The sequence below is a fragment of the Tachyglossus aculeatus genome, chromosome 4 (genome assembly GCF_015852505.1).
Source record: "Tachyglossus aculeatus isolate mTacAcu1 chromosome 4, mTacAcu1.pri, whole genome shotgun sequence".
NCBI lineage: Eukaryota > Metazoa > Chordata > Mammalia > Monotremata > Tachyglossidae > Tachyglossus > Tachyglossus aculeatus.
The window spans coordinates 47,216,918-47,244,064 of NC_052069.1; the positions used below are offsets into that span (position 1 = coordinate 47,216,918).

At 44.6% G+C, this 27,147-nt stretch overlaps 1 protein-coding gene across 1 annotated transcript in view; it reads right to left on the minus strand.

Annotated features, from left to right (window-relative positions):
- The window catches only part of DIPK1A (divergent protein kinase domain 1A), a 74,549-nt gene that overhangs the window by 4,836 nt on the left and 42,566 nt on the right, over window positions 1-27,147 (minus strand). The window contains exons 2-4 of the mRNA XM_038745761.1: window positions 14,820-14,954; window positions 8,668-8,775; window positions 699-875 (exon numbers count right to left, since the gene is read on the minus strand). Coding sequence (XP_038601689.1) covers window positions 699-875; window positions 8,668-8,775; window positions 14,820-14,954 — 420 coding nt within the window. The remainder of the gene's footprint in view (window positions 1-698; window positions 876-8,667; window positions 8,776-14,819; window positions 14,955-27,147) is intronic.

A 27,147-nucleotide genomic window follows, 5' to 3' on the forward strand; every position in this document is an offset into this window, starting at 1 on the left:
TGTTCTAAGCGCTGGGGAGGTTACAATAATAATGATGGTATTTGTTATCCATTATACCACACTGCCTCACGAGGTCATGTGTCTGCTGGGTGACCTTGGGCAAGTCGCTTCACTTCTCTGGGCCTCAGTTACCTCACCTGTAAAATGGGGATTAAGACTGCGAACCCCACGTGGGACACGGACTGTGTCCAACCTGATTAGCTCGTATCTACCCCAGTGCTTAGAACAGTGCCTGGCACGTAGCAAATGCTTAACAAATACCTTTAAAAAAAACAGTAATGGTATTATTTATGGAAAACCTACAGACTGCAATGTGTTGAATTTAAATAATAATAATAATAACGGCATTTATTAAGCGCTTACTATGTGCAAAGCACTGTTCTAAGCGCTGGGGAGGTTACAAGGTGATCAGGTTGTCCCACGTGGGGCTCACAGTCTTCATCCCCATTTTACAGATGAGGTAGCTGAGGCCCAGAGAAGTGAAGTGGCTTGCCCAAAGTCACACAGCTAAGTGGTGGAGCTGGGATTCGAACCCAAGACCTCTCTGACTCCAAAGCCCGGGCTCTTTCCACTGAGCCACGCTGCTTCCCAATGCTTGGGAAAGTACAACATGAACCCAACGCACATTCATTCCGCGCTCCCAAGGATACAAACTAGAGGAAAAATGGATATCGAGTGTAGAAAATGGCGATACTTACTTTAAAGAAACTATACACCATTTCTTTGAATTTCTGGACGGTTGTTCCTCGAGTTGGCTTATCAAACAGCACTATTTCTCTCCTCGGCTCCAATTCGGTCTCAAAATCAAGATGAAGAGCTTGTTCCATTTGGCATTTTACAACACCCTGTAGATTACCCCAGATTCCTAAATACATCTAAGTGGAAAAAAAAAAAGAAAAAATATAGATAATCTTATACTGAAAAGAACCATCACATCTCTGCCCCCTCTACTCACCTGCATGCATCCCCTGAAAAACGTTTGGTTAAATGTGAACTTTTAATTTCAAAGTCAGAAATCTCACGTTTTTGTTAAAACGTTTTTTTTTTCCTTTGGTTGTGGGGTCGGGGGCGGTGACAGTTTGGGAATTAGGAGAGGAAATATTTCTAATCCTTGAGAAGCAGCGTGGCTCACTGGAAAGAGCCCGGGCTTTGGAGTCGGAGTCCATGGGTTCAAATCTCGGCTCTGCCACTTGTCAGCTGTGTGACTTTGGGCAAGTCACTTCACTTCTCTGGGCCTCAGTTCCCTCATCTGTAAAATGGGAGTTAAGACTGTGAGCTCCACGTGGGACAACCTGATCACCCTGTAACCTCCCCAGTGCTTAGAACAGTGCTTTGCACATAGTAAGTGCTTAATAAATGCCTCCTCTTATTATTATTACATTATTATTATTATTATGGTATTTGTTAAGCGCTTACCATATGCCAGGCACCGTACTAAACACTGAGTGGATACAAGCAAATCGGGTTGGACCCAATCCCTGTCCCACGTGGGGCTCACAGTCTCAATCCCCATTTTCCAGATGAGGTAACTGAGGCCCAGAGAAGTGAAGTGACTTCCCCAAGGTCACACAGCAGACAAGAGGGCAGAGCCGGGATTAGAACTCAAGACCCGACTCCCAGGCTGTGCTCTATCCACTTGACACCCGTCCACATGTTTCGTTTTGTCGTCTGCCTCCCCCTTCTAGACTGTGAGCCCGTTGGTGGGTAGGGACCGTCTCTATATGTTGCCGACTTGGACTTCCCAAGCGCTTAGTCCAGTGCTCTGCACACAGTAAGCGCTCAATAAATACGATTGATTGAATGAATGAATCTATTATACCACACTGCCTCACTAGGTCACTTGTCTGCTGGGTGACCTTGGGCAAGCCGCTTCACTTCTCTGGGCCTCACCTCACCTGCAAAATGGGGATACTTGGAACGGAATACATTTCTACAAATAGCATATGACCCTCAATCAATCAACGGGATTTAGTGACCACTTACTGAGCACTAAATACAATCTCTCATCCTCTCCCAACTGGATTACTGCATCAGCCTGCTTTCTGATCGCCCAACCTCCCGTCTCTCCCCGCTTCAGTCTATACTTTCATTCATTCAGTCGTACTTATTGAGCGCTTACTGTGTGCAGAGCACTGGACTAAGCGCTTGGGAAGTACAAGTTGCTGCTCGGATTATCTTTCTACAGAAACGCTCCGGGCATGACACCCCTCTCCTCAAAAATCTCCATTGGTTGCCTGTCAACCTTCTTATGAAGCAAAAACTCCTCACCCAGGGCTTCCAGGCTGTCCATCCCCTGGCCCCCTCCTACCTCCCCTCCCTTCTGTCCTTCTCCATCCCAGCCCGCACCCTCCGCTCTTCTGCGGCCGCTAACCTCCTCACGAGGCCTCGTTCTCGCCTGTCCCACCGTCGACCCCCGGCCCATGTCCTCCCCCTGGCCTGGAACGTCCTTCCTCCTCACATCCTCCAAACTATCTCTCGTCCCCCCCTTCAAAGCCCTACTGAGAGCTCACCTCCTCCAGGAGGCCTTCCCACACTGAATCCCCCTTTTCCTCTGCTCCTCCTCCCCTCCCCATCCCCCCTTCCCCGCCCCACAGCACTGGTGTATATTTGTACGTACTTATTATTCTATTTATTTTATTAATGATGTGCATATATCCATAATTCTATTAATCTGTTTTGATGCTACTGATGCCTGTCTACTTGTTTTGTTGTCTGCCTTCCCACCTTCTAGATTGCAAGCCTGCTGTTGGGTAGGGACCGTCTCTATATGTTGCCGACTTGTACTTCCCAAGCGCTTAGTACAGTGCTCTGCACACAGTAAGCGCTCAATAAATACGACTGAATGAATGAGTGGGAGAGTACCACTGGAGCAAGATGTACATTCTCTGCCCTCCGGGAGCTTACAGTTTTTACAAACAGTGAAAGTAGAACGAATGAGGACATAACAGGGAGTGGTACAGACCTGAGGATGGAAAAGCCAAAAAAAAAATAGACAGATTTAGATGTTGAATCTACCCCAGTGCTTAGAACAGTGCTTGGCACAGCATGGCTTACTGGAAAGAGCCCGGGCTTGGGAGTAAGAGGTCGTGGGTTCCAATCCCGGCTCCACCACTTGTCAGCTGTGTGACTTGGGACAAGTCATTTCACTTCCCTGGGCCTCAGTTCCTTCATCTGTAAAATGGGGATGAAGACTGTGAGTCCCACATGGGACAACCTGATTACCTTGTATCCACCCCAGCGCTTAGAACAGTGCTTGGCATATAGTAAGCTCTTAAATACCATCACCGATATTATTATTAGTAATAATAATCATAATGATGGTATTTGTTATTATTAGCGGCTCAGTGGAAAGAGCACGGGCTATGGAGTCAGAGGTCATGGGTTTGAATCCCGCCACCACCACATCTGCTGTGTGACCTGGGGCAAGTCACTTAACTTCTCGGAGCCTCAGTTCCCTCATCTGTAAAATGGGGATGATGACTGTGAGCCCCATGCGGGACAACCTGATCCCCCCAGCGCTTAGAACAGTGCTTTGCACATTGTAAGCACTTAACAAATGCCATTATTATTATTATTATTATTACTACCCCATGCCTTGAACTTGAACCCATGACCTCTGACTCCAAAGCCCGTGCTCTTTCCACTGAGCCACACTGCTTCTCTAGAGTAGTAGGTAAGCACTTAAAAATACCATTATTAATTAATGTGCCTATCCGTAATTTATTTATTTATGTCGCCTGTCTCCCCATCTAGACTGCCAACGCCTTGTGGGCAGGGAACGCGTCTTGTTACACTGTACTCTCCCAAATGTGCCGCTCTGCCCCCAGGAAGCGCTCAGTAAATACGACTGATCGTTCGGGAGCAAGGTCCAGTGAGGAGGCTGTAGCTTGGAAGGAGCGGAGAGAGCCCGATTGTCCTGGAGGGGATGTGAAGAGCCGTTTGAAGGGATCATCATCATCATCAATCGTATTTATTGAGCGCTTACTGGGTGCAGAGCACTGTACTAAGCGCTTGGGAAGTACAAGTTGGCAACATAGAGAGACGGTCCCTACCCAACAGTGGGCTCACAGTCTAAAAAGGGATGTGAGGAGTGGCGAGGTGGGTGCCAAGCGATGTTTCAAGAAGGTGCTCCTGTGGGATAGGGAGCAACTGGAGGCAGGAGGAGGCTGACACAGCTTCTTTTCCTCGGAACCAAAGATGAAAACCTCTCATTCATTCATTCATTCATTCATTCATTCAATCGTATTTATTGAGCGCTTACTGTGTGCAGAGCACCGGACTAAGCGCTTGGGAAGAACAAGGTGGCATCCGATAGAGACAGTCCCTACCTAACAACGGGCTCACAGTCTAGAAGGGGGAGACAGGCAACAAAACATGTGCACAGGTGTCAAGTCATTAGAACAAACAGAATTAAAGCTAGATGCACATCATCAACAAAATAAATAGAATAGTAAATATGTAGAAGTAAAATAAAGTAATATTTATTTATTTATCATGTATTAATACTAGATGCACATCATTAACAAAATAAACAGAATAGTAAATATGTAGAAGTAAAATACAGTAATATTTATTTAATTATCACGTATCAAAACTTATTATGTATTTATATTAATAATATAAATATATTATTTATAAATATAATAATAAACAATGTATTTATTATAATATTATAATATAATATAATAAATAAATATTTATTATTGTTTATAATTTATTAATATTTATTACTTCTAGACTGTGAGCCCACCTTCTAGACCGTGAGCCCACTGTTGAGTAGGGACCATCTCTATATGTTGCCAACTTGTACTTCCCAAGCGCTTAGTACTGTGTTCTGCACACAGTAAGTGCTCAATAAATACGATTGAATGAATGAATGAATAATAAATTTGCACAAACATCTATACAGGCGCTGTGGGGAGGGGAAGGAGTTAGGGTGGGGGATGAGGAGGAGGAGAGGAAAAAGGGGGCTCAGTCTGGGAAGGCCTCCTGGAGGAGGTGAGCTCTCGGTAGGGCTTTGAAGGGAGGAAGAGAGCTAGCTCTTCTCTTCGCCCACTCCCTTTTGGGCCGCCCGTACTCACAACTTCATTAACCCGCCTTCTCATCATCACAGCACATATAATAATAATAATAATAATAATAATAATAATAATAATAATAATAATAATAATGATGGCATTTGTTAAGCGCTTACTATGTGCAGAGCACTGTTCTAAGCGCTGGGGGGGATACAAGGTGATCAAGTTGCCCCACGTGGGGCTCACAATCTTAATCCCCATTTTACAGAGGAGGGAACTGAGGCTCAGAGAAGTTAAGTGACTTGCCCAAGGTCACACAGCAGTCATATGGCAGAGTCGGAATACGAACCCATGACCCCTGACTCCAAAGCCCGGGCTCTTTCCACTGAGCCACGCTGCTTCTCATCATCAATCGTATTTATTGAGCGCTTACTGTGTGCAGAGCACTGTACTAAGCGCTTGGGAAGTACAAATTGGCAACATATAGAGACAGTCCCTGCCCAACAGTGGGCTCACAGTCTAAAAGGGGGAGACAGAGAACAAAACCAAACATACTAACAAAATAAAATAAATAGAATAGATATGTACAAGTAAAATAAAAAAATAAATAAATAGAGCAATAAATATGTACAAACATATATACATACATACGTATATGTCTGTAATTTTTTTATTTATCTATGTATTTACATTAATGTCTGTCTCCCCCTCTAAACTGTGAGTTTGTTTTGGCCAGGAATGTGTGCTCTGCACACAGTAAGCGCTCAATAAATACGATTGATTGATTATTTGTTGTTATATTGTGCCTCCCAAGTGCTTAGTACAGTGCTTTGCACACAGTAAGTGCTGAATAAATGACTGACTGAATGAATAAATGAATGAACCAATGCCTAACCCTGAGGTGTCTGTTAGTGCTGAGAAGCAGTGTTGCTTAGTGGATAAAGTCTAGGCGTGGGAGTCCAAAGGACATGGGTTCTAATCCCAGCCCCGCCACTTGTCTGCTGTGTGTCCCTTCACTTCTCTGGGCCTCAGTTCCCTCATCTCTAAAATGGGGATTAAGACTGGGAGCCCCATGTGGGACAGGGACTGTGTCCAGTCTGATTAACTTTTATCTGCCCCAGCGCTTGGCACATAATAAACCCTTAACAAACATCATTATTTTTTGCTACTTGGACTGTGAGTCCTGCGTGGGACAGGGACTGACTCCATCCAATCTGATTATCTTGTATCTACCCCAGCGTTTAGTACGGTGCTTGGAACATAGTAAGCGCTTAACGAGTACAATAATAATAATTACAATACTACTACTATTCTCTCCTATGAATCGACACCTTATCACAGCAGGAGAGTTTGCATATGTTGAAGCTTAGAGCTATACCACATAAGGTTACCCTTTGCGGAAAGGTCTAAGCCGAAGCGTTAGACAAAGTTGATTCATCTGTGCTGGGCGGCAGTGTCGTGGGAAAGAGTCAAAGGCGGCTAATAATAATAATAATAATAATAATAATAATAATAATAATAATAATAATAATAATAATAATGTTGGTATTTGTTAAGCGCTTACTATGTGCAAAGCACTGTTCTAAGCGCCGGGTGGAATACAAGGAGATGAGGTTGTCCCATGTGGGGCTCACAGTCTTAATCCCCATTTTACAGATGAGGGAACTGAAGCCCAGAGAAGTTAAGTGACTTGCCCAAGGTCACACAGCAGACATGTGGGGGAGGCGGAATTCGAATCCATGACCTCTGACTCCCAAGCCCGCGCTCTTTCCACTGAGCCACGCTGCTTCTCATGATATGGTATGATATGGTAATTATGGTACTTGTTAAGCACTTACTATGTTCCAGGCACTATACTGAGTACTGTGGCTCAGTGAAAAGAGCGCCCGGGCTTTGGAGTCAGAGGTCATGGGTTCAAATCCCACTGTCAGCTGTGTGACTTTGGGCAAGTCACTTCACTTCTCTGTGCCTCAGTGACCTCATCTGTAAAATGGGGATGAAGACTGCGAGCCCCCCGTGGGACAACCTCGTCACCTTGTAACCTCCCCAGGGCTTAGAACAGTGCTTTGCACATAGTAAGCGCTCAGTAAAGGCCATTATTATTATTATTACTGGGGTAGATACAGGCAAGTCGGGTTGGACACAATCCCTGTCCCATGGGGGGCTCATAGTCTCAATCCTAAATTTACAGATGAGGTAACTGGGGCCTAGAGAAGTGAAGCGACTTGCCCAAGGTCACACAGCAGACAAGTGGCAGAACCGGAATTCGAACCCACATCCTCCGACTCCCAAGCCCGGACTCTATCCGTTATGCAATGCCGCTTCTCAATGATCGAATGATCAAAACATTGATCAAAGACAACGGCAGAGACAAGTTTTTACTGCGCGGAAGGAGAATGGTCAACTACTTATCAAGAAAACTCTACGGCCCACTGTTGGGTAGGGACCGTCTCTATATGTTGCCAACTTGTACTTCCCAAGCGCTTAGTACAGTGCTCTGCACACAGTAAGCGCTCAATAAATACGATTGATTGATTGATTGATATCAGAACAACTTTATGACAGAAGACGGGATGTTCTAAAGAGGGTATGCCCATGGAGTCACTGTGGGTCGGAAATGACTCGACGGCATTTTAAGAAGGACTACTATTACTGTTATCACTAATAATGGTAATAATAATAATGGCAATAATAATAAAAAGTCCATTTTGTTATGGTGTAGCCCAGGAAAAAACACAATAATAATAATAATGATGGCATTTATTAAGCGCTTACTATGTGCAAAGCACTGTTCTAAGCGCTGGGGAGGTTACAAGGTGATCAGGTTGTCCCACGGGGGGCTCCCAGTCTTAATGACCATTTGCAGATGAGGTAACTTGAGGCCCAGAGAAGTGGAGTGACTTGCCCGAAGTCACACAGCTGACAATTGGTGGAGTCGGGATTTGAACCCATGACCTCTGACTCCAAAGCCCGGGGTCTTTCCACTGAGCCACGCTGCTTCCCGGGCATGAAACCTGAGAGTCCCTGACCCCTGCCTGAAGGATGTTTCTCTTCTCCTCCCCGCTAAATGTCAGAAATAAAAGCTCTACAATGATTATTCCTACACACGGGGATGTTTATATCTGGTGAATCATCATCATCAATCGTATTTATTGAGCGCTTACTACATGCAGAGCTCTGTACTAAGCGCTGGGGAAGTACAAATTGGCAGCATATAGAGACAGTCCCTGCCCAACAGTGGGCACGTTTGGGGCCGCTGCTTGTGAATTTATTACAAAACCCACCTGTGAGTACAGAAATCAGATTTTTTTTTATGGCGTTTGTTAACCGCTTATTATGTGCCGGGCGCTGGGGTAGACACAAACTAAACAGGTTGGACACGGTCCCTGTCCCACATGGGACTCACAGCCTTAATCCCTATTTTCCAGCTGAGGGAACGGAGACCCAGAGAAGTGAAGTGACTTGTCCAGGGTCACACAGCAGACAAGCGGCAGAGCCGGCATCAGAAATCAGGTCCTTCTTCAACTCCCGGGCCCGTGCTCTAGCTCCTAGACCACACTGATTCTCCTGGATCCTGCTAAGAACGGACTGGAGCGTGAAGCCCAGATGACGGAATATTTTCTCATGGGAATCTCGAGGAAGTTCATACCTGGTTGTTGGGTTTAGTTGATAAGCATTTTCCAAAGTAAAGAGTTTCTTTAGCACAAAGGCTGCTGCAGGCAGGCCCATCAATGACTCCAGTCTTGTATTTGTCACACTGAAAAAGAAACAAAAATTGCAATATTTTGCTTTACGGTGAATGGGGGCAGCTACTATAACAAAAAAATTTCTTATTTAGATTCTCCTGGCTACTTATCAATCAATCGTATTTATTAAGCGCTTACTGTGTGCATCCCCCCCATCTTACCTCCTTCCCTTCCCCACAGCACCTGTATATATGTATATATGTTTGTACATATTTATTACTCTATTTATTTATTTATTTTACTTGTACATATCTATTCTATTTATTTTATTTTGTTAGTATGTTTGGTTTTGTTCTCTGTCTCCCCCTTTTAGACTGTGAGCCCAATGTTGGGTAGGGACTGTCTCTATATGTTGCCAATTTGTACTTCCCAAGCGCTTAGTACAGTGCTCTGCACATAGTAAGCGCTCAATAAATACGACTGATGATGATGATGATGAAGAGCACTGTACTAAGCGCTTGGGAAGTACAAGTTGGCAACATATAGAGACGGTCCCTACCCAACAGTGGGCTCACAGTCTAAAAGGGGGAGACAGAGAACAAAACCAAACATACTAACAAAATAAAGTAAATAGAATAGATATGTACAAGTAAAATAAATAGAGTAATAAATATGTACAAACATATATACATACATACAGGTGCTGTGGGGAAGGGAAGGAGGAACAATATGTACAAACATATATACATATATACAGGTATATATATCATCATCATCAATCGTATTTATTGAGCGCTTACTGTGTGCAGAGCACTGTACTAAGTGTTTGGGAAGTACAAATTGGCAACATATAGAGACGGTCCCTACCCACCAGTGGGCTCACAGTCTAAAAGGGGGAGACGGAGAACAAAACCAAACATAATAACAAAATAAAATAAATAGAATAGATAGGTACTAGTAAAATAAATAAATAAATAGAGTATTAAATATGTACAAATATATATACATATATACAGGTGCTGTGGGGAAGGGAAGGAGGTAAGATGGGGGGGAATGGAGAGAGGGACGAGGGGGAGAGGAAGGAAGGGGCTCAGTCTGGGAAGGCCTCCTGGAGGAGGTGAGCTCTCAGCAGGGCCTTGAAGGGAGGAAGAGAGCTATCGGGGGGTCGCGTAACTAGTTACTGATGCAGTAATCAAGGGAGGATAATAATAATAATAATGATGGTATTTGTTAAGCGCTTACTATGTGCAAAGCACTGTTCTAAGCGCCGGGGAGCTTACAAGGTGATCAGGTTGTCCCACAGGGGGCTCCCAGTCTTCATCCCCATTTTCCAGATGAGGGAACCGAGGCCCAGAGGAGTGAAGTGACTTGCCTAAAGTCACACCGCTGACAAGTGGCGGAGCCGGGATTCGAACCCGTGACCTCTGACTCCCAAGCCCGGGCTCTTTCCACTGAGCCACGCGGCTTCCAAAGACACCAGACCCAACTGCACGCTCTTTCTATTGCCAGAAGATGGAGGTCTTTGGCAAGTTTCTACAAAGCGAGCAATCTACGGCAGACTAGCTAATGACATGTCACCCCCTTTTAGACTGTGAGCCCACTGTTGGGTAGGGACCGTCTCTATATGTTGCCAATTTGTACTTCCCAAGCGCTCAGTACAGTGCTCTGCACACAGTAAGCGCTCAATAAATACGATTGATGACGATGATGATATTTCACTCTTCATTGCGGTTGCTGAATCACAAGAGAATGTACCCTTTCAGGTCTTGAAAACCATCCGCTACAACTGGCTCTAACACGAGAAGCAGCGTGGCTCAGCGGAAAGAGCCCGGGCTTTGGAGTCAGAGGTCATGGGTTCGAATCCCGGCTCCGCCACATGTCTGCTGTGTGTGACCTTGGGCAAGTCACTTCACTTCTCTGAGCCTCAGTTCCCTCATCTGGAAAATGGGGGTGAAGACTGTGAGCCCCACGTGGGACAACCTGATCACCTTGTATCCTCCCCAGCGCCTAGAACAGTGCTTTGCACATAGTAAGCGCTTAACAAATGCCACCATTATTATTTATGAGAATGAAAAACAAAAGCAATTCGGGGTCTAGTGAAGAGAATTTAGGCCTGGGATTCAGGTTTTGCTTTTTTAAATGGTATTTTTTCAAGTGATTGTTATTATTATTATTATTATTATTATTATTATTATTATTATTATTGTATTTCAGAAGCAGTGAGGCTCAGTGGAAAGAGCCTGGGCTTGGGAGTCAGAGGTCATGGGTTCAAATCCCAACTCCGCTACTTGTTGGCTGTGTGACTTTGGGCAAGTCACAACTTCTCTGGGCTTCAGTTACCTCATCTGTAAAATGGGGATTAATAATAATAATAATGGCATTTATTAAGCGCTTACTATGTGCAAAGCACTGTTCTAAGCGCTAGGGAGGTTACAAGGTGATCAGGGTGTCCCACGGGGGGCTCACAGTCTTAATCCCCATTTTCCAGATGAGGTGACTGAGGCACAGAGAAGTTAAGTGACTTGCCCAAGGTCACACAGCAGACAAGTGGTGGAGCCGGGATTAGAACCCAGGTCCTTCTGACTCCCAGCCCCATGCTCTATCCACTAAGCCATGCTCCTTCTGATCCGCATAAGTTGTGAGCCCCACATGCGACAACCTGATCACCTTGCATCCTCCCCAGCGCTTAGAACAGTGCTCTGCACATAGTAAGAGCTTAACAAACACCAAAATTATTATTATTATTGTTATTATTTATCAAGTGCTGTTCTAAGCGCTAGGGAGGATACCAGGTGAGGAGGATACAAGGTGATCAGGTTGTCCCACGTGGGGCTCACAGTCTTAATCCTCATTTTCCAGATGAGGGAACTGAGGCACAGAGAAGTGAAGTGACTTGCCCTAATAATAATAATAATAATAATAATAATAATAATAATAATAATGGCATTTGTTAAGCGCTTACTACGTGCAAAGCGCCCAAAGTCACACAGCTGACAAGTGGCAGAGCTGGGATTAGAACCCATGCCCACTCTTCTAGACCGTGAGCCCACTGTTGGGTGGGGACCATCTCTATATGTTGCCAACTTGTACTTCCCAAGCGCTTAGTACAGTGCTCTGCACACAGTAAGTGCTCAATAAATACGATTGATTGATTGATTGATTGACCTCTGACTCCCAAGCCCGGGCTCTTTCCACTGAACTTAGCGCCGGGGTCGGTATAAGCTAGTCAGGTTGGACGCGGGAATCCTGAATTCCAGGCCCACTGGTTTGGTGTATGATTCTGGGCAACACACAACCTCTTTAGGCCTCAGTTTCTTCATCTGTAATAAACGAGAATAAGATACTTGCTAGGAATTTTGACTGATCTGCGTAAATTGTGTCTACCCCACTGCTCAAAACAGTGACTGGCACATGATATGCACTTAAGAAATAGCCTAATAGTAAAAAAGCAATAAAACAAAATAAAAGTAATAAAAATGGTGAGATGGTAGATTCTATCTATAGTCAGGGATACACGCATTTGTACTTCATATCGAAGAGAATATCAGGGTGTTGACATTTACCTCCAGCGCTTAGAACAGTGCTTTGCATATAGTAAGCGCTTAAATACCATCATTATTATTTACCTATGGGAGCTGGATTTAATCCAATCATCATCATCAATCGTATTTATTGAGCGCTTAATATGTGCAGAGCACTGTACTAAGCGCTTGGGAAGTACAAATTGGCAACAAATAGAGACAGTCCCTACCCAGTGGGCTCACAGTCTAAAATCCAATAAAAGCATAAAGTTTTAATTTATCGATGCAACAATAAGCCAGTACAGAATTGTTGCTAAAATGTGGCTTTGTGAGGCAAGATTGGATTAGAGCAGAACTAAGTTCTCAGTAGTCCGTTCAATTCTCTCCTACAAATAAAAAAAGGAGTGTTCAAAACTGGCTATGACATAACAACAAAGCGAAATAGCTGACTTGGATGTTCTAAAAAAATTACAAGTTGAAAATATCCATTTACTGAACTATAACAAATTACTACCATGAAATATGTCCATAACCAACAAAGATTACTTTCTAAGACTACTATTGCATCTTTAATGTTACTGTTTATGTCGATTTCCTTTTCACCGAGACCCAAACATACTCGTTTGAATATGTTTTCCGGAAAATTTTCAGACCACGAGAGCCAACTATGCCCTCATTTCCTCTTCTCCCACTCCCTTCTGTGTCCTTGACTTGCCCAATGTCACACAGCGGTTAAGTGATGGAGGTAGGATTAGAACCCAGGCCTCCTGAAACCCAGGGCCATGTCCTTTCTGCTAGGCCATGCTAACTTATCTTTCCTTTTCATTATGATCTCTCCTAATATACCAGAAAATGGCACACGAATATACGTTTTTTGAGGTGCAGTCACGCGAAAATCATATTAAGGTATTTATAGAGTCACCCTCCATCAGTGTCCTTGCAGGGTTGCAATTTTGCTCTGAAATAATTCAGTATTGTCCTTCAATTGTGTTGGCTAACAGGGCAAACCAAACAAATTCTCTTTGGACTCAAGAAAAGCTTTCCCATCTTCTCTGATTTTCCAGATAATTTCTTTACAATACACAAACTATTTAATTGTTATCTTTTCTTTACATGAAAATTTGGATTAGTTCTACTGGAAAAAATAAACCCAAATAAAGACCTTTGAAGGAGTGCTGGAGAGAACAGATATTTTGAGCCACAGATTCATTTATTCATTTACTGGGCTCCTCCTGTGTTCGGAACACTGAATAAAGTCCGTGGAAAGACACGTTACGTATAAATCACATTTTCTATTCTCCAGGAGTCGGTAATCTTTTGAGGGAGGCAGGTACACCCAAATTGTATACACACAGTTCAGACAGGAGGAAAAACACAGATTCAAGGTCTCAGCAAATGTAGCATTCTTAAGATATCAAAGTAAGACCATCTGAAAGTCAAATTGCTTAACATAGCTCCCAATACAGATTTGGAAACAGTGAATTTTAATCAGTGAAAAATTAGCTCCTTATAAAATGCTAATGAACTGATGCAAAACTTCTTATGCAGAAAACACAATGCACCTCCTTGGAATAAAGTTTAAGAAGGCAGCTAACGGCCTTCTGTGTGATGTTTCAAATATTCCTAAACCGACTTTCCCTTAACTCCTTGTTTACTATTGAAACAATGGTTGACCCACTGGAATTTTTTTGGTTAATGAGGGGTTTTCACATCCTGCTGAATTGCCCTTTTGCAATTTTATTGCCAGAAGTTTGAGACTGCAGGTGATGCTACAGTTTGTTCCCGTCTCCCCTCCCATTAATAATAATAATAATGTTGGTATTTGTTAAGCGCTTACTATGTGCAAAGCACTGTTCTAAGCGCTGGGGTAGATACAAGTTGATCAGGTTGTCCCACGTGAGGCTCACAGTCTTAATCCCCATTTTACGGATAGGGTAACTGAGGCACAGAGAAGTTAAGTGACTTGCCCAAAGTCACGCAGCTGACAATTGGCAGAGCCGGGGTTTGAACCCACGACCTCTGACTCCAAAGCCCGCGCTCTTTCCACTGAGCCATGCTGCTTCTCTTATTAATTAATAAGAGAATCCATTATCAATTAATTGTATTAATTCCATTATCAATTAATTGTATTTGTTGAGTACCAATGGTGTGCAGAGCGCATGGGAACGTACAATATAACTGGGTTGGTAGGCACGTTCACAGTCTTAACCCCCATTTTACAGATGAGTAACTGAGGCAGAGAGAAGTTAAATGGCTTGCCCAAGGTCACACAGCAGACAAGTGAGCCCACTGTTGGGTAGGGACTGTCTCTATATGTTGCCAACTTGTACTTCCCAAGCGCTTAGTACAGTGCTCTGCATACAGTAAGCGCTCAATAAATACGATTGATGAAGTGGCAGAGCGAGGATTAGAACCCACGTCATCTGACTCCCAAGCGCGTGTTCCTTCCGCTACGCCGTGCTGCTTCATGCGGGACGGGGGACTGTGTCCCATCATATCCACTTTGGCGCTCAGTACAGTGTTTGGCACATAGTATGCACTTAATAGATGCCATAATAATACTTTGCATAAATGCAAAAGAGAAAACGACTTACTATTATTTTCTTACAGTCGCGCCCTCTGCACAGTTCTGTATAAGTAGAATACTGGACGTATATGATCCAGCTCCCCACAAATACTACCAACCAGGAAAAGAAGAGGTATTTCATCCGCGTGTATGAGAAGCGAGTCTGCAAAATAGAAAAGGAGAACAGGAAGCAAGCATGAGTTGAACAGCACCACGGACAAATTTTGTGGGTCGGCAGTCCATTTCCCCTCGATCTGTACGGCCCGACACGTGACCGATACTTTCATCTCGTAATCCACCGAGGCTGGAGTGGGTTTCCAACGAAAGACAAGAAAACCGTCTTGTAAGAAGAAAGCCCTTTAGTCTCGTTAAAAAAAAATAATGAAGCGAAATACCACTTTGAATTTGCCGTTTTTCAAAATGCTAGCACCATCAAGGAAGACAGCATCAGCCAAAGCTGTGCCGGGTGATAAAGAACAACGAGAAAACAGAGGTCCCGACCCTTTGAGAATGGATCAATCACGCAATCGATGGTATTTATTAGACTGGGAGCCCACTGTTGGGTAGGGACCGTCTCTATATGTTGCCAGCTTGTACTTCCCAAGCGCTTAGTACAGTGCTCTGCACACAGTAAGAGCTCAATAAATACAATTGATTGATTGATTGACTGATTGATTGAGTGCTTATGGCTTCAAAACACTCCACAATCACCTTGCTACTCTCCTACTACAATCCAGCCTGTAAATTTCACTCTTCTAATGCTAACCTCACTGTTCCTCTATCTCGTCTATCTCACGGCTGATCCCTTGCCTACGTCCTGCCTCTGGCGTGGAACGACATCCCTCTCAAATCCAACAGACAGTGACTCTCCCCCTCTTGATAACCTTACTGAAGGCATATCTCCTCCAAGAGGCCTTCCCTTTTCTCTTTTTTATTTATTTATTTATTTATTTACTTATTTATTTATTTATTTTACTTGCACATTTCTATCCTACTTATTTTATTTTGTTGGTATGTTTGGTTCTGTTCTCTGTCTCCCCCTTTTAGACTGTGAGCCCACTGTTGGGTAGGGACTGTCTCTATATGTTGCCAATTTGTACTTCCCAAGCGCTTAGTACAGTGCTCTGCACATAGTAAGCGCTCAATAAATATGATTGATTGATTGATTGATTGATTTTTAGACTGTGAGCCCACTGTTGGGTAGGGACTGTCTCTATATGTTGCCAATTTGTACTTCCCAAACCACCAAATTCTCTAGGCTTCAGATTTCCTTTCGCTTAAGAAAAAGAAAGGATTGCAAACTCGTTCATATATAACCTTACAGTGCATATTTGAATAATAATAACAATGATGGTATTTGTTAAGTGCTTACTACATGCAAAGCACTGTTCTAAGCGCTGGGGAGGTTACAAGGTGATCAGGTTTTCCCTGGGGGGGCTCCCAGTTTTAATCCCCATTTGACAGATGAGGTCACTGAGGCCCAGAGAAGTGACTTGCCCAAAGTCACACAGCTGACAGTTGGCAGAGCCGGGATTGGAACCCATGACCTCTGACTCCTTTTAGACTGTGAGCCCACTGTTGGGTAGGGACTGTCTCTATATGTTGCCAATTTGTACTTCCCAAGCGCTTAGTACAGTGCTCTGCACACAGTAAGCGCTCAATAAATACAACTGATTGATTGATTGATTCTTTTCTCCCACTCCCTTCTATGTCACCGCGACTCACTCCCCTCGTTCATCCCCCTTCCAGCCCCGGAGCACTTACGTACATATCTGTAATTTATTTATAGTAATATCTGTCTCCCCCTCTAGACTGTAAGCTTCTTGTGGACAGGGAATGTTTCTGCTTATATTGTACTACCCGAAGCGCTTAGTTCAGTGCTCTGCATACAATAAGCGCTCAATAAATACGATTGAACAAATATTGAGCGCTTTCTGTGTACAGAGCACTATAGTAAGAACTTGGGAGAGTAGACTATAAAAGAATTGGTAGACATGTTACCTGTCCACCTGTCCACAAGGAACTTACAGCAGAGGGGGTAAAGGAAAGTGAGGCACAGAGAACTTAAGCAACTTGCCCAGAGACACACAGCAGGCAACTGGCAGAGCCAAGATTAGAACCCAGGTCCTCCCAGGCCAACGCTCTTTACAATAGAGTCACTGGAGAAGCAGCGTGGCTTACACGGGCTTTGGAGTTGTCATCATCATCATCATCAATTGTATTTATTGAGCGCTTACTGTGTGCAGAGCACTGTACTAAGCGCTTGGGAAGTACAAATTGGCAACATATAGAGACAGTCCCTACCCAACAGTGGGCTCACAGTCTAAAAGGAGTCAGAGGTCATGGGTTCCAATCCCGGCTCTGCCAACTGTCAGCTGGGTGACTTTGGGCAAGTCACTTCTCTGGGCCTCAGTGACCTCATCTGTCAAATGGGGATTAAAACTGGGAGCCCCCCGAGGGACAACCTGATCACCTTGTAACCTCCCCAGCGCTTAGAACAGTGCTTTGCGTGTAGTAAGCGCTTAACAAATACCATCATTGTTATTATTATTCTTCAAATATGCACTGTAAGGTTCTATATAAGCAAGTTTGCAATCTTTTCTTTTTCTTAAGTGAAAGGAAATCTGAAGCCTAGAGAATTTGGTGGTTTACCCAGGAATTTGCAGGCAGAATTAAGACTGGACTAGAATTCTTGGTTCCCACTCCCTCACTGTCTTCCCCTAAACTTGCTTATGAATTGCACCCTTTATTCACCCAACTTCAGGGAAAGAGAGTGTCAGCCACAGTGAAACTGTGGGCCCGGCCTAACTTGTGCCAAGCAGCGAGGGCTGACTGAAAACCCCGCCAGGGGCTCACTTCTGGGTCTGTCTCCTCCTCTAGACTGTAAGCTCACCGAGGGCAGAGAAGCAGTGTGGCCTAGCGGATAGAGCACGGGCCCGAGAGTCAGAAGGACCCGGGTTCTCATTTCCTCTTCTCCCACCTTCTGCGTGACCTTTACAGATGAGGTAACTGAGGCCCAGAGAAGTTAAGTGACTTGCCTAAAGTCACACAGCTGACAATTGGCGGAGCCGGGATTTGAACTCATGAACTCTGACTCCAAAGCCCCGGTTCTTTCCACGGAGCCACGCTGCCAGTATAACAATTAACAGACACACTCCCTGCCCATAGTGATCTTACAGTCAATCAATCAATCGTATTTATTGAGCGCTTACTTTGTGCAGAGCACTGTACTAAGCGCTTGGGAAGTACAAGTTGGCAGCATCATCATCAATCGTATTTATTGAGCGCTATGTGCAGAGCACTGTACTAAGCGCTTGGAAAGTACAAGTTGGCAACATATAGAGACAGTCCCTACCCAACAGTGGGCTCACAGTCTTCTGTGTGACCATGGGCAAGTAACTTCCCTTCTCCATGGCTCAATCCCCTCATCTGTAAAATGGGGATGAAGGGAGCCCCATGGGCTGTGTCCAACCTGATTCGCTTGTATCTATTCCAGCGCTTAGTCGGTGCCTGGCACATACTCTTCTAGACCGTGAGCCCACTGTTGGGTAGGGACCGTCTCTATATGTTGCCAACTTGTACTTCCCAAGCGCTTAGTACAGTGCTCTGCACACAGTAAGCGCTCAATAAATACGATTGAATGAATAAGCACTTAACAAATACTATAAAAAAAAAAAACCCGCTGGGTGTCTCCAGATCCTTCAATGAAGCAAAACAATAGTTCACTCCAAGGTATCTAAGCCTGCAGAAAGCTACTCCACAGGGCTTCTACACACCTCTGTTTTTGATATTAAAAAATACTCCTGCCGCTCTCTCTGACAGACACACAAAAAAAGACATTGGCATTAATGGAACCTCTCGTCCCCCTGTAATATTATTTTCTGAGCATGGCTTTGATTTCAAGGTAGTCCTTTCCACACTTATTCAGCAGACATTTTCCTCTCCTTACCTAACTCCCTTAGCTGTTACTTTCAGGCCTGTAACTATTTCCTAGTCCCTCTATTCTGTGGAAGGTTCATCCAGAAACCCCAAATCAATCGTATTTATTGAGCGCTTACTGTGTGCAGAGCACTGTACTAAGCGCTTGGGAAGTACAAGTTGGCAACATATAGAGACGGTCCCTACCCAACAGTGGGCTCACAGTCTAAAAGACTGAAATGGCTAAATGGCTCTCTGCTCTTTGTTTTTTGCTGCGAATGGCAATATGTTATTTTGTTTTAAAGTGATGCCCCCCTGCTATAACATGCTATAACAAAACTGGAATGGAAAGAAGCCAACTGGAACACCACTGGCTCTTTAGTTTTTAAAATACGGATCTGTGCTAAAATATCACAGAAAGAGGAACTGTTACAGAACATAAAATCAGTCTGGAGTACAAAATGTCATTATTGGGTCAGAGCAATGATCCAACCTATCTAAGATTCATGTGATGACAGTGGGGACAGGATGCTTGGAGGGAAAATGTGATGTTGCTTTGCTTGGCATTTCACCCGGCAATCCTTTGGTACTGCTTTCCTTGGCATTCAATAAGTACCTTAGGGCCTTACTAAGGTTATGTAGCAGCCTACACCGAGGAAGCAATACGTATAAACAAATCAATCAATCAATCAATCGTATTTATTGAGCGCTTACTGTGTGCAGAGCACTGTACTAAGCGCTTAAAAGTGGGAAGCAGCATGGCCTAGTGGAAAGAGCCCTTCCCGGGAGTCAGAGGACCTGAATTCTCTGAGTTGACTTGCTCCCTTTATTCATTTCCCACTCCCAGCCTCAAAGCACTTATAAACATACCTACCAAACATACCAAATCAATCAATCAATCAATCAATCATATTTATTGAGCGCTTACTGTGTGCAGAGCACTGTACTAAGCGCTTAAAAGTGGGAAGCAGCATGGCCTAGTGGAAAGAGCCCTTCCCGGGAGTCAGAGGACCTGAATTCTCTGAGTTGACTTGCTCCCTTTATTCATTTCCCACTCCCAGCCCCAAAGCACTTATAAACATACCTATAATTTATTTATTTATATTAACATCTGCATCTCCCCCTCTAGACTGTAAGATCACTGTGGGCAGGGAGTGTGACTGTTAATTGTTATACTGTACTCTCCCAAGCTCTTAGTACAGTGCTCTGCAAGAGCGCGGGCTTGGGAATCAGAGGATGTGGGTTCTAATCCTGCCCACCACTTGACTTCTGCGTGACCTTGGGCAAGCCGTTTAACTTCTCTGTGTCTCAGTTACCTCATCTTTTAGACTGTGAGCCCACTGCTGGGTAGGGACTGTCTCTATATGTTACCAACTTGTACTTCCCAAGCGCTTAGTACAGTGCTTTGCACACAGTAAGCGCTCAATAAATACGATTGATGATGATGATCTATAAAATGGAGATTAAGACTGTGAGCCCCACGTGAGACAACTTGGTTACCTTGTATCTACCCCAGCGCTTAGAACAGTGCTTGGCACATAGTAAGCGCTTAACAAATAGCATCATTATACAGTAAGCACTCAATAAATATGATCGAATGAATGAATGAATAAAAGTTCTAATCCTGGCTCCGCCACTTGTCTGCTGTATGATCTCGGGCAAGTCACTTCTCTGTGCCTCAGTTACCTCATCTGTAAAATGGAGATTAAGACTGTGAGCCCCTCCTGGGACAACCTAATTACCTTGTATCTACCCCAGCGTTTAGCACATAGTAAGCACTTAAATACCATCATTAAAGAGAAGTGCTCAATAAATATGATCGAATGAACGAATGAATGAAAGTTCTAATCCTGGCTCTGCCACTTGTCTGCTGTGTGATCTTGGGCAAGTCACTTCTCTGTGCCTCAGTTACCTCATCCGTAAAATGGGGAGTAAATCCTCCTCCTTCCGACTCAGATTGTGAGTCCTAAGTGGGACAGGGACTGTGTCCAATCCGATTATCTTGTATCTACGCCAGCATTTAGTATAGCTCCTGGCACATAGTAAGAGTTTAACAAGTACAGTTACCAAAAAAAATTCGTAGTGGAAATGCACAGCTAAAAAATTGTGACAGAATTCTATTATCTGGTTCTCTTCCTTCACTTCTCTGGGCCTCAGTTCTCTCATCTGTAAAATGGGAATGAAGACTGTGAGCCCCACGGGGGACAACCTGACTACCTTGTATCCATCCCAGCGCTTAGAACAGTGCTTGACGCATACAAGAGAGTGATGCTAAGTGAGAGGTTTGCCAGAACCTGCAGATGGTCTTCCTTGACATCATGCTGTGACATATATGCTGCTGATTTTTAGACGAGGACTTTCTGAGTTCCCTTTCTCTCTCCCTACCCTGTATCCATCCCAATCAATCAATCAATCAATCAATCGTATTTATTGAGCGCTTACTATGTGCAGAGCACTGTACTAAGCGCTTGGGAAGTACAAATTGGCATCACATCCCAGCGCTTAGAACAGTGCTTGGCACATAGTAAGTGCTTAACAAATACCGACATTATTATTATTATTTGCCTCAAAGGCTTCAACTACCACCTCTAGGCAGATGATTCCCAAATCTACCTCTCCAGCCTCAACCCCTTTACTGCAGTCTCCCATTTCCTTCTGCCTCCCGAATATTTCTACTTGGATGTCCTGCCAACACCTCAAACTTAACATGTCCAAAACGGAATTCCTTAGTTTCCCATCTGAACCCTGTCCTCCCCATGACTTTCCTATCACCATCTTCCCCATCTCACAAGCCCATCACCGTGACCTTATCCTAAACCCACCTCTCTCATTCAACCCACATACTCAACTTGTTACCAAATATTGTCGGTTCTATCTTAGCAACATCTCTAGAACCTGCCCTTTCCTCTCCATTCAGATGAGCCCGTTGTTGGGTAGGGACCGTCTCTATATGTCGCCAACTTGTGCTTCCCAAGTGCTTAGCACAGTGCTCTGCACATAGTAAGCGCTCAATAAATACGATTGAATGAATGAATGAATGCTAGTACAGTGATTGAAGAGCTTCTCCTATCCCACTTTGAATACTGCGTCAGCCTCCGCGCTGGCCTCCCTGCCCAATGTCTCTCCCTGATCCAGTCCATATTTCACATCCCCTCGCCCCCTCCTACCTCACCTCCTTTCTCTCCTTCTGCAGCCCAGCCCGCACCCTCCGCTCCTCCATGGCTAATCTCCTCACGGGGCCTCGTTCTCGCCTGTCCCGCCGTCGACCCCTGGCCCACGTCCTCCTCCTGGCCTGGAATGCCCTCCCTCTGTCCCTCCGCCAAGCTAGCTCTCTTCCTCCCTTCAAGGCCCTGCTGAGAGCTCACCTCCTCCAGGAGGCCTTCCCACACTCAGCCCCTTCCTTCCGATCCCCCTCGTCCCCCTCTCCATCCCCCATCTTACCTCCTTCCCTTCCCCACAGCACCTGTATATATGTATATATGTTTTGCACATATTTATTACTCTTTATTTATTTATTTTACTTGTACACATCTATTCTATTTATTTTATTTTGTTAGTATGTTTGGTTTTGTTCTCTGTCTCCCCCTTTTAGACTGTGAGCCCACTGTTGGGTAGGGACCGTCTCTATATGTTGCCAACTTGTACTTCCCAAGCGCTTAGTACAGTGCTCTGCACACAGTAAGCGCTCAATAAATACGATTGATTGATTGATTGATTGATTGATTCACTCTGCTGCCCAGATTATTTTTCTAAAAACACGTTCGGTCCGCATCTCCCCACTCCTCAAGAACCTCCAGGGACTGCCCACCCACCTCTGAATCAAACAGAAACTCCTTACTGTCAGATTTAAGGTCCTCAATCAGCTCTTCCCTTCCTATCTCACCTCACTGATCTACTAACCCAAACAGCACATTCTGCTCCTCTGACGCCAACCCTCTCTCTGTACCTCGATCTGCGTGGCTCAGTGGAAAGAGCACGGGCTTTGGAGTCGGGGGTCATGGGTTCGAATCCCGGTTCCACCACAAGTCTGCTGTGTGACCTTGGGCAAGTCACTTAACTTCTCTGAGCCTCAGTTACCTCATCTGTAAAAATGGGGATTAAGACTGTGAGCCCCACGTGGGACAACTTGATCACATTGTATCCCCCCCCAGGGCTTAGAACAGTGCTTTGCACATAGTAAGCGCCTAACAAATGACATCATTATTATTATTATTATCTATCTCTCCCGTGACTCCTTGCCCACGTTCTCCCCTGGGCCCAGAACTCCCTTCCTCCTTCATATCAGACATCCACCACTGTCCCCGCTTTCAACGCCCTCCTAAAATCACATCTCCTCCAAGAGGCCCTCCCAGACTAAGCCCTTTATTATCCTTTTCTGCCCTCCTCTCTGTGTGGACTATGCATTTGGCTGCATCCCCCTTAACCACTTTGATATTCACCCCAGCCCCACAGCACTCCTGTAAATATCCTTACGCTATTCTATCTCTCCTAAGTATAATTTATTTTAATGCCCGTCTTCCCCTGGAGACTGTAATCTCCTTGTGGGAGTTTACAGGTTCTACCAACCCTATTATATTGTACTTTCCCAAGTACCTAATACACCGCTCTGCACACAAAATGTGCTCAGTAAATATCGTTGATTAATTGATTGCTTGGGCAGCACACTAATCAACGATGCAACGACACAAAGAAAGTAGAGAACCAAATTGAAAAGCCAGTACATCCTTTGGAAGACTGTAAAACACAGCACAGTGACAGTCTCATCCTCTTTGCCCCGATTCTCTCCCTCTCCCTCCCAGCATGGTGAAACGGATAGAGCACGGTCCTGGGAGTCATAAGGTCATGAGTTCTAATCCTGGCTCTGCTACTTGTCTGCTGTGTGACCTTGGGCAAGTCACTTCACTTCTCTGTGCCTCAGTTCCCTGATCTGTAAAATGGGGATTAATAATAACAATAATGATGGCATTTATTAAGGGCTTACTATGTGCAAAGCACTGTTCTAAGTGCTGGGGAGGTTACAAGGTGGTCAGGTGGTCCCACGCGGGGCTCACAGTCTTCATCCCCATTTTACAGATGAGGTAACTGAGGCACAGAGAAGTGAAGTGACTTGCCCAAAGTCACACAGCTGACAATTGGCGGAGCCGGGATTTGAACCCATGACCTCTGACTCCAAAGCCCGGGCTCTTTTCCACTGAGCCACGCTGCTTGTGAGCCCCATGTGGGACGGGGACGGTGTCCAGCCTTATTTGCTTGTACCCATCCCAGCGCTTAGTACAGTGCCTGGCACATAGTACCACAATTATTATCATTATTATTAGTATTATTATTATTATCTATGCACTTGGATCTGTACCCTTAGGACCCTTGATATTCACTCCACTCTCAGTCCCACAGCACGATGTGTATAGCTGTAAATTATTTATTCATACTAATGTCTGTCTCCTTTTCTCCAGTGTAAGCTCACTAAAATAATGGCATTTATTAAGCACTTACTATGTGCAAAGCACTTTTCTAAGTGCTGGGGAGGTTACAAGGTGATCAGGTTGTCCCACGGGGGCTCACAGTCTTAATCCCCATTTTACAGATGAGATAACTGAGGCACAGAGAAGTTAAGTGACTTGCCCAGAGTCACACAGCTGACAATTGGCGGAGCCGGGATTTGAACCCATGACCTCTGACACCAAGGCCCGTGCACTTTCCACTGAGCCACGCTGCTTCTCACTGTGGGTGGGAACGTGTCTATCGATCAGTCAATCAATTAATTGCATTTATTTATTTTTTAATGGTATTTGTTAAGTGCTTACTATGTGCCAAGCACTGTTCTAAGCGCTGGAGTAGATACAAGGTAATCAGGTTGTCCCACGTGGGGTTCACAGTCTCAGTCCCCATTTTACAGATGAGGTAAATGAAGAAATGAAGTGACTTGCCCAAAGTCACACAGCTGACAAGTGGCAGAGGCAGGATTAGAACCCACGACCTCTGACTCCCGAGCCCGGGCTCTTTCCACTGAGCCACGCGGCTTCTCTGAGCAGCTCTTTATTGAGCGCTTACCCTGTGCAGATCACTGGGAGAGGTAGCGTGAACGGCGGCGGGGACAGGGGCTGCTCCTTCAGGAGGAATGACCTGACTCTGGTGTTGAGCCCACCTTCAAGACTGTGAGCCCACTGTTGGGTAGGGACCGTCTCTATATGTTGCCAACTTGTGCTTCCCAAGCGCTTAGTACAGTGCTCTGCACACAGTAAGCGCTCAATAAACACGATTGATTGATTTCTGCCGATAAAGTATTTCATTTTTCCAGGCGAGCAAGCAGCCTACGCGATAAGACCCTAAATTACTTCCGGCAAGGTGAACCCTGAGGTTTACCTCAAATGAAAACGGGATACTTTGGAAACGACGCAGCGCATGGGGAATCCCACGATTCCAACAATCAATCAATCGTATTTATTGAGCGCTTACTGTGTGCAGAGCACTGGACTAAGCGCTTGGGAAGTACAAGTTGGCAACATATGGAGATGGTCCCTACCCAACAGTGGGCTCACAGTCTAGAAGGGGGAGACAGAGAACAAAACAAAACATATTAACAAAATAAAATAAATAGAATAGATATGTACAAGTAAAATAGAGTAATAAATACATACAAATATATATATATATATATATATATACATATATATACAGAGGCTTCAGGAAATTTGATACTGTACCCACCTTAGGCCGGGGCAGACGTGATGGTTAAGCAGTCAGTGTGTGAAAGAGGAGGGCCTGAGCTGAGCTACCTGTATGAGACTAAATTGCTTCTTTCCCTTATAAAAGTAATAATAATAATAATAATAATAATAATAATAGTATTTGTTAAGTGCTTACTATGTGCCAAGCACCGTTCTAAGTGCTGATAATGATCACATGTATGCCAGGAACTGTTCTAAGTGCTGAGGTAGATAATAATAATAATAATTTTTAGACTGTGAGCCCACTGTTGGGTAGGGACTGTCTCTATATGTTGCCAACTTGTACTTCCCAAGCGCTTAGTACAGTGCTCTGCACAAAGTAAGCGCTCAATAAATACGATTGATTAATAATGACATTTATTAAGCACTTACTATGTGCAAAGCACTGTTCTAAGCGCTGGGGAGGTTACAAGGTGATCAGGTTGTCCTGCGGGGGGGCTCACATTTTGCAGATGAGGTAACTGAGGCACAGAGAAGTGAAGTGACTTGCCCAAAGTCACACAGCTGACAATTGGCAGAGCTGGGATTTGAACCCATGACCTCTGACTCCAAAGCCCGGGCTCTTTCCATTGAGCCACGCTGCTTCTCTGTGACACAGTCCCTGTCCCAAACGGGGCTCACAGTCTTAATCCCCATTTTACAGATGAGGGAACTGAGGCACAGATAAATTAAATGACTTGCCCAAGGTCAAGCAGCAGACAAGTGGTGGAGCGGGATTAGAACCCATGACCTTTTGACTCCTAGGCCCTTGCTCTAATAGGCTCCATGCTGCTTCCTCTCTAGACTGTGAGCCCGTTGTGGGCAGGGATTGTCCCTCTTATGGCTCTTATTGCTGGCTGTATTGTACTTTCCAAGTGCTTAGTACGGTGCTCTGCACAAGTAAGCACTCAATAAATACGATTGAATTAATAAATGAATTTGTTAAGTGCTTACTATGTGCAAAGCACTGTTCTAAGTGCTAGGGGGGATACAAGGTGATTAGGTTATCCCACCTGGGGTTCACAGTCTTAATCCCCATTTTACAGATGAGGTAACTGAGGCTCAGAGAAGTGAAGTGACTTGCCCAAGGTCACACAGCTGACAAGTGGCGGAGCCGGGATTAGAACCCATGACCTCTGACTCCCAAGCCCGGGCTCTTGCCACTGAGCCACGTGAAACTTATAGACCGTGAGCCCACTGTTGGGTAGGGACCGTCTCTATCTGTTGCCACCTTGTACTTCCCAAGCGCTTAGTACGGTGCTCTGCACACAGCAAGCGCTCAATAAATACCACTGAATGAATGAATCATCAATCGCATTTATTGAGCGCTTACTGTGTGCAGAGCACTGTACTAAGCGAATGAATTAGAAGTTGGTCCACCCAAACGAGGACGGTGGTCAGTGACGGCCCAGTGTGAGACATCTCCCACTTCGGCTGCCGAAGCTCGATCTAAACCATGGGAATAAATAGAGGAGATCAGTTTTCCCGATCAGATGAATCATTCGGGAATGTTGGAATGGCTAACGAAGCACTCTGAGATCTCTAGAGAATGTGGAGTTTGTGGTTTCTGGGTCAAAAAGTGTCTCCGAGGAATGCAGTTCAATGTACCCAGAGTATGCGACTTCATCTAGGAGGAAAACCAAGAGGCTTCCTTGCTGTGAAATAGGAATAGATTCAATAATAATAATAATGATGGCATTTTTTAAGCGCTTACTATGTGCAAAGCACTGT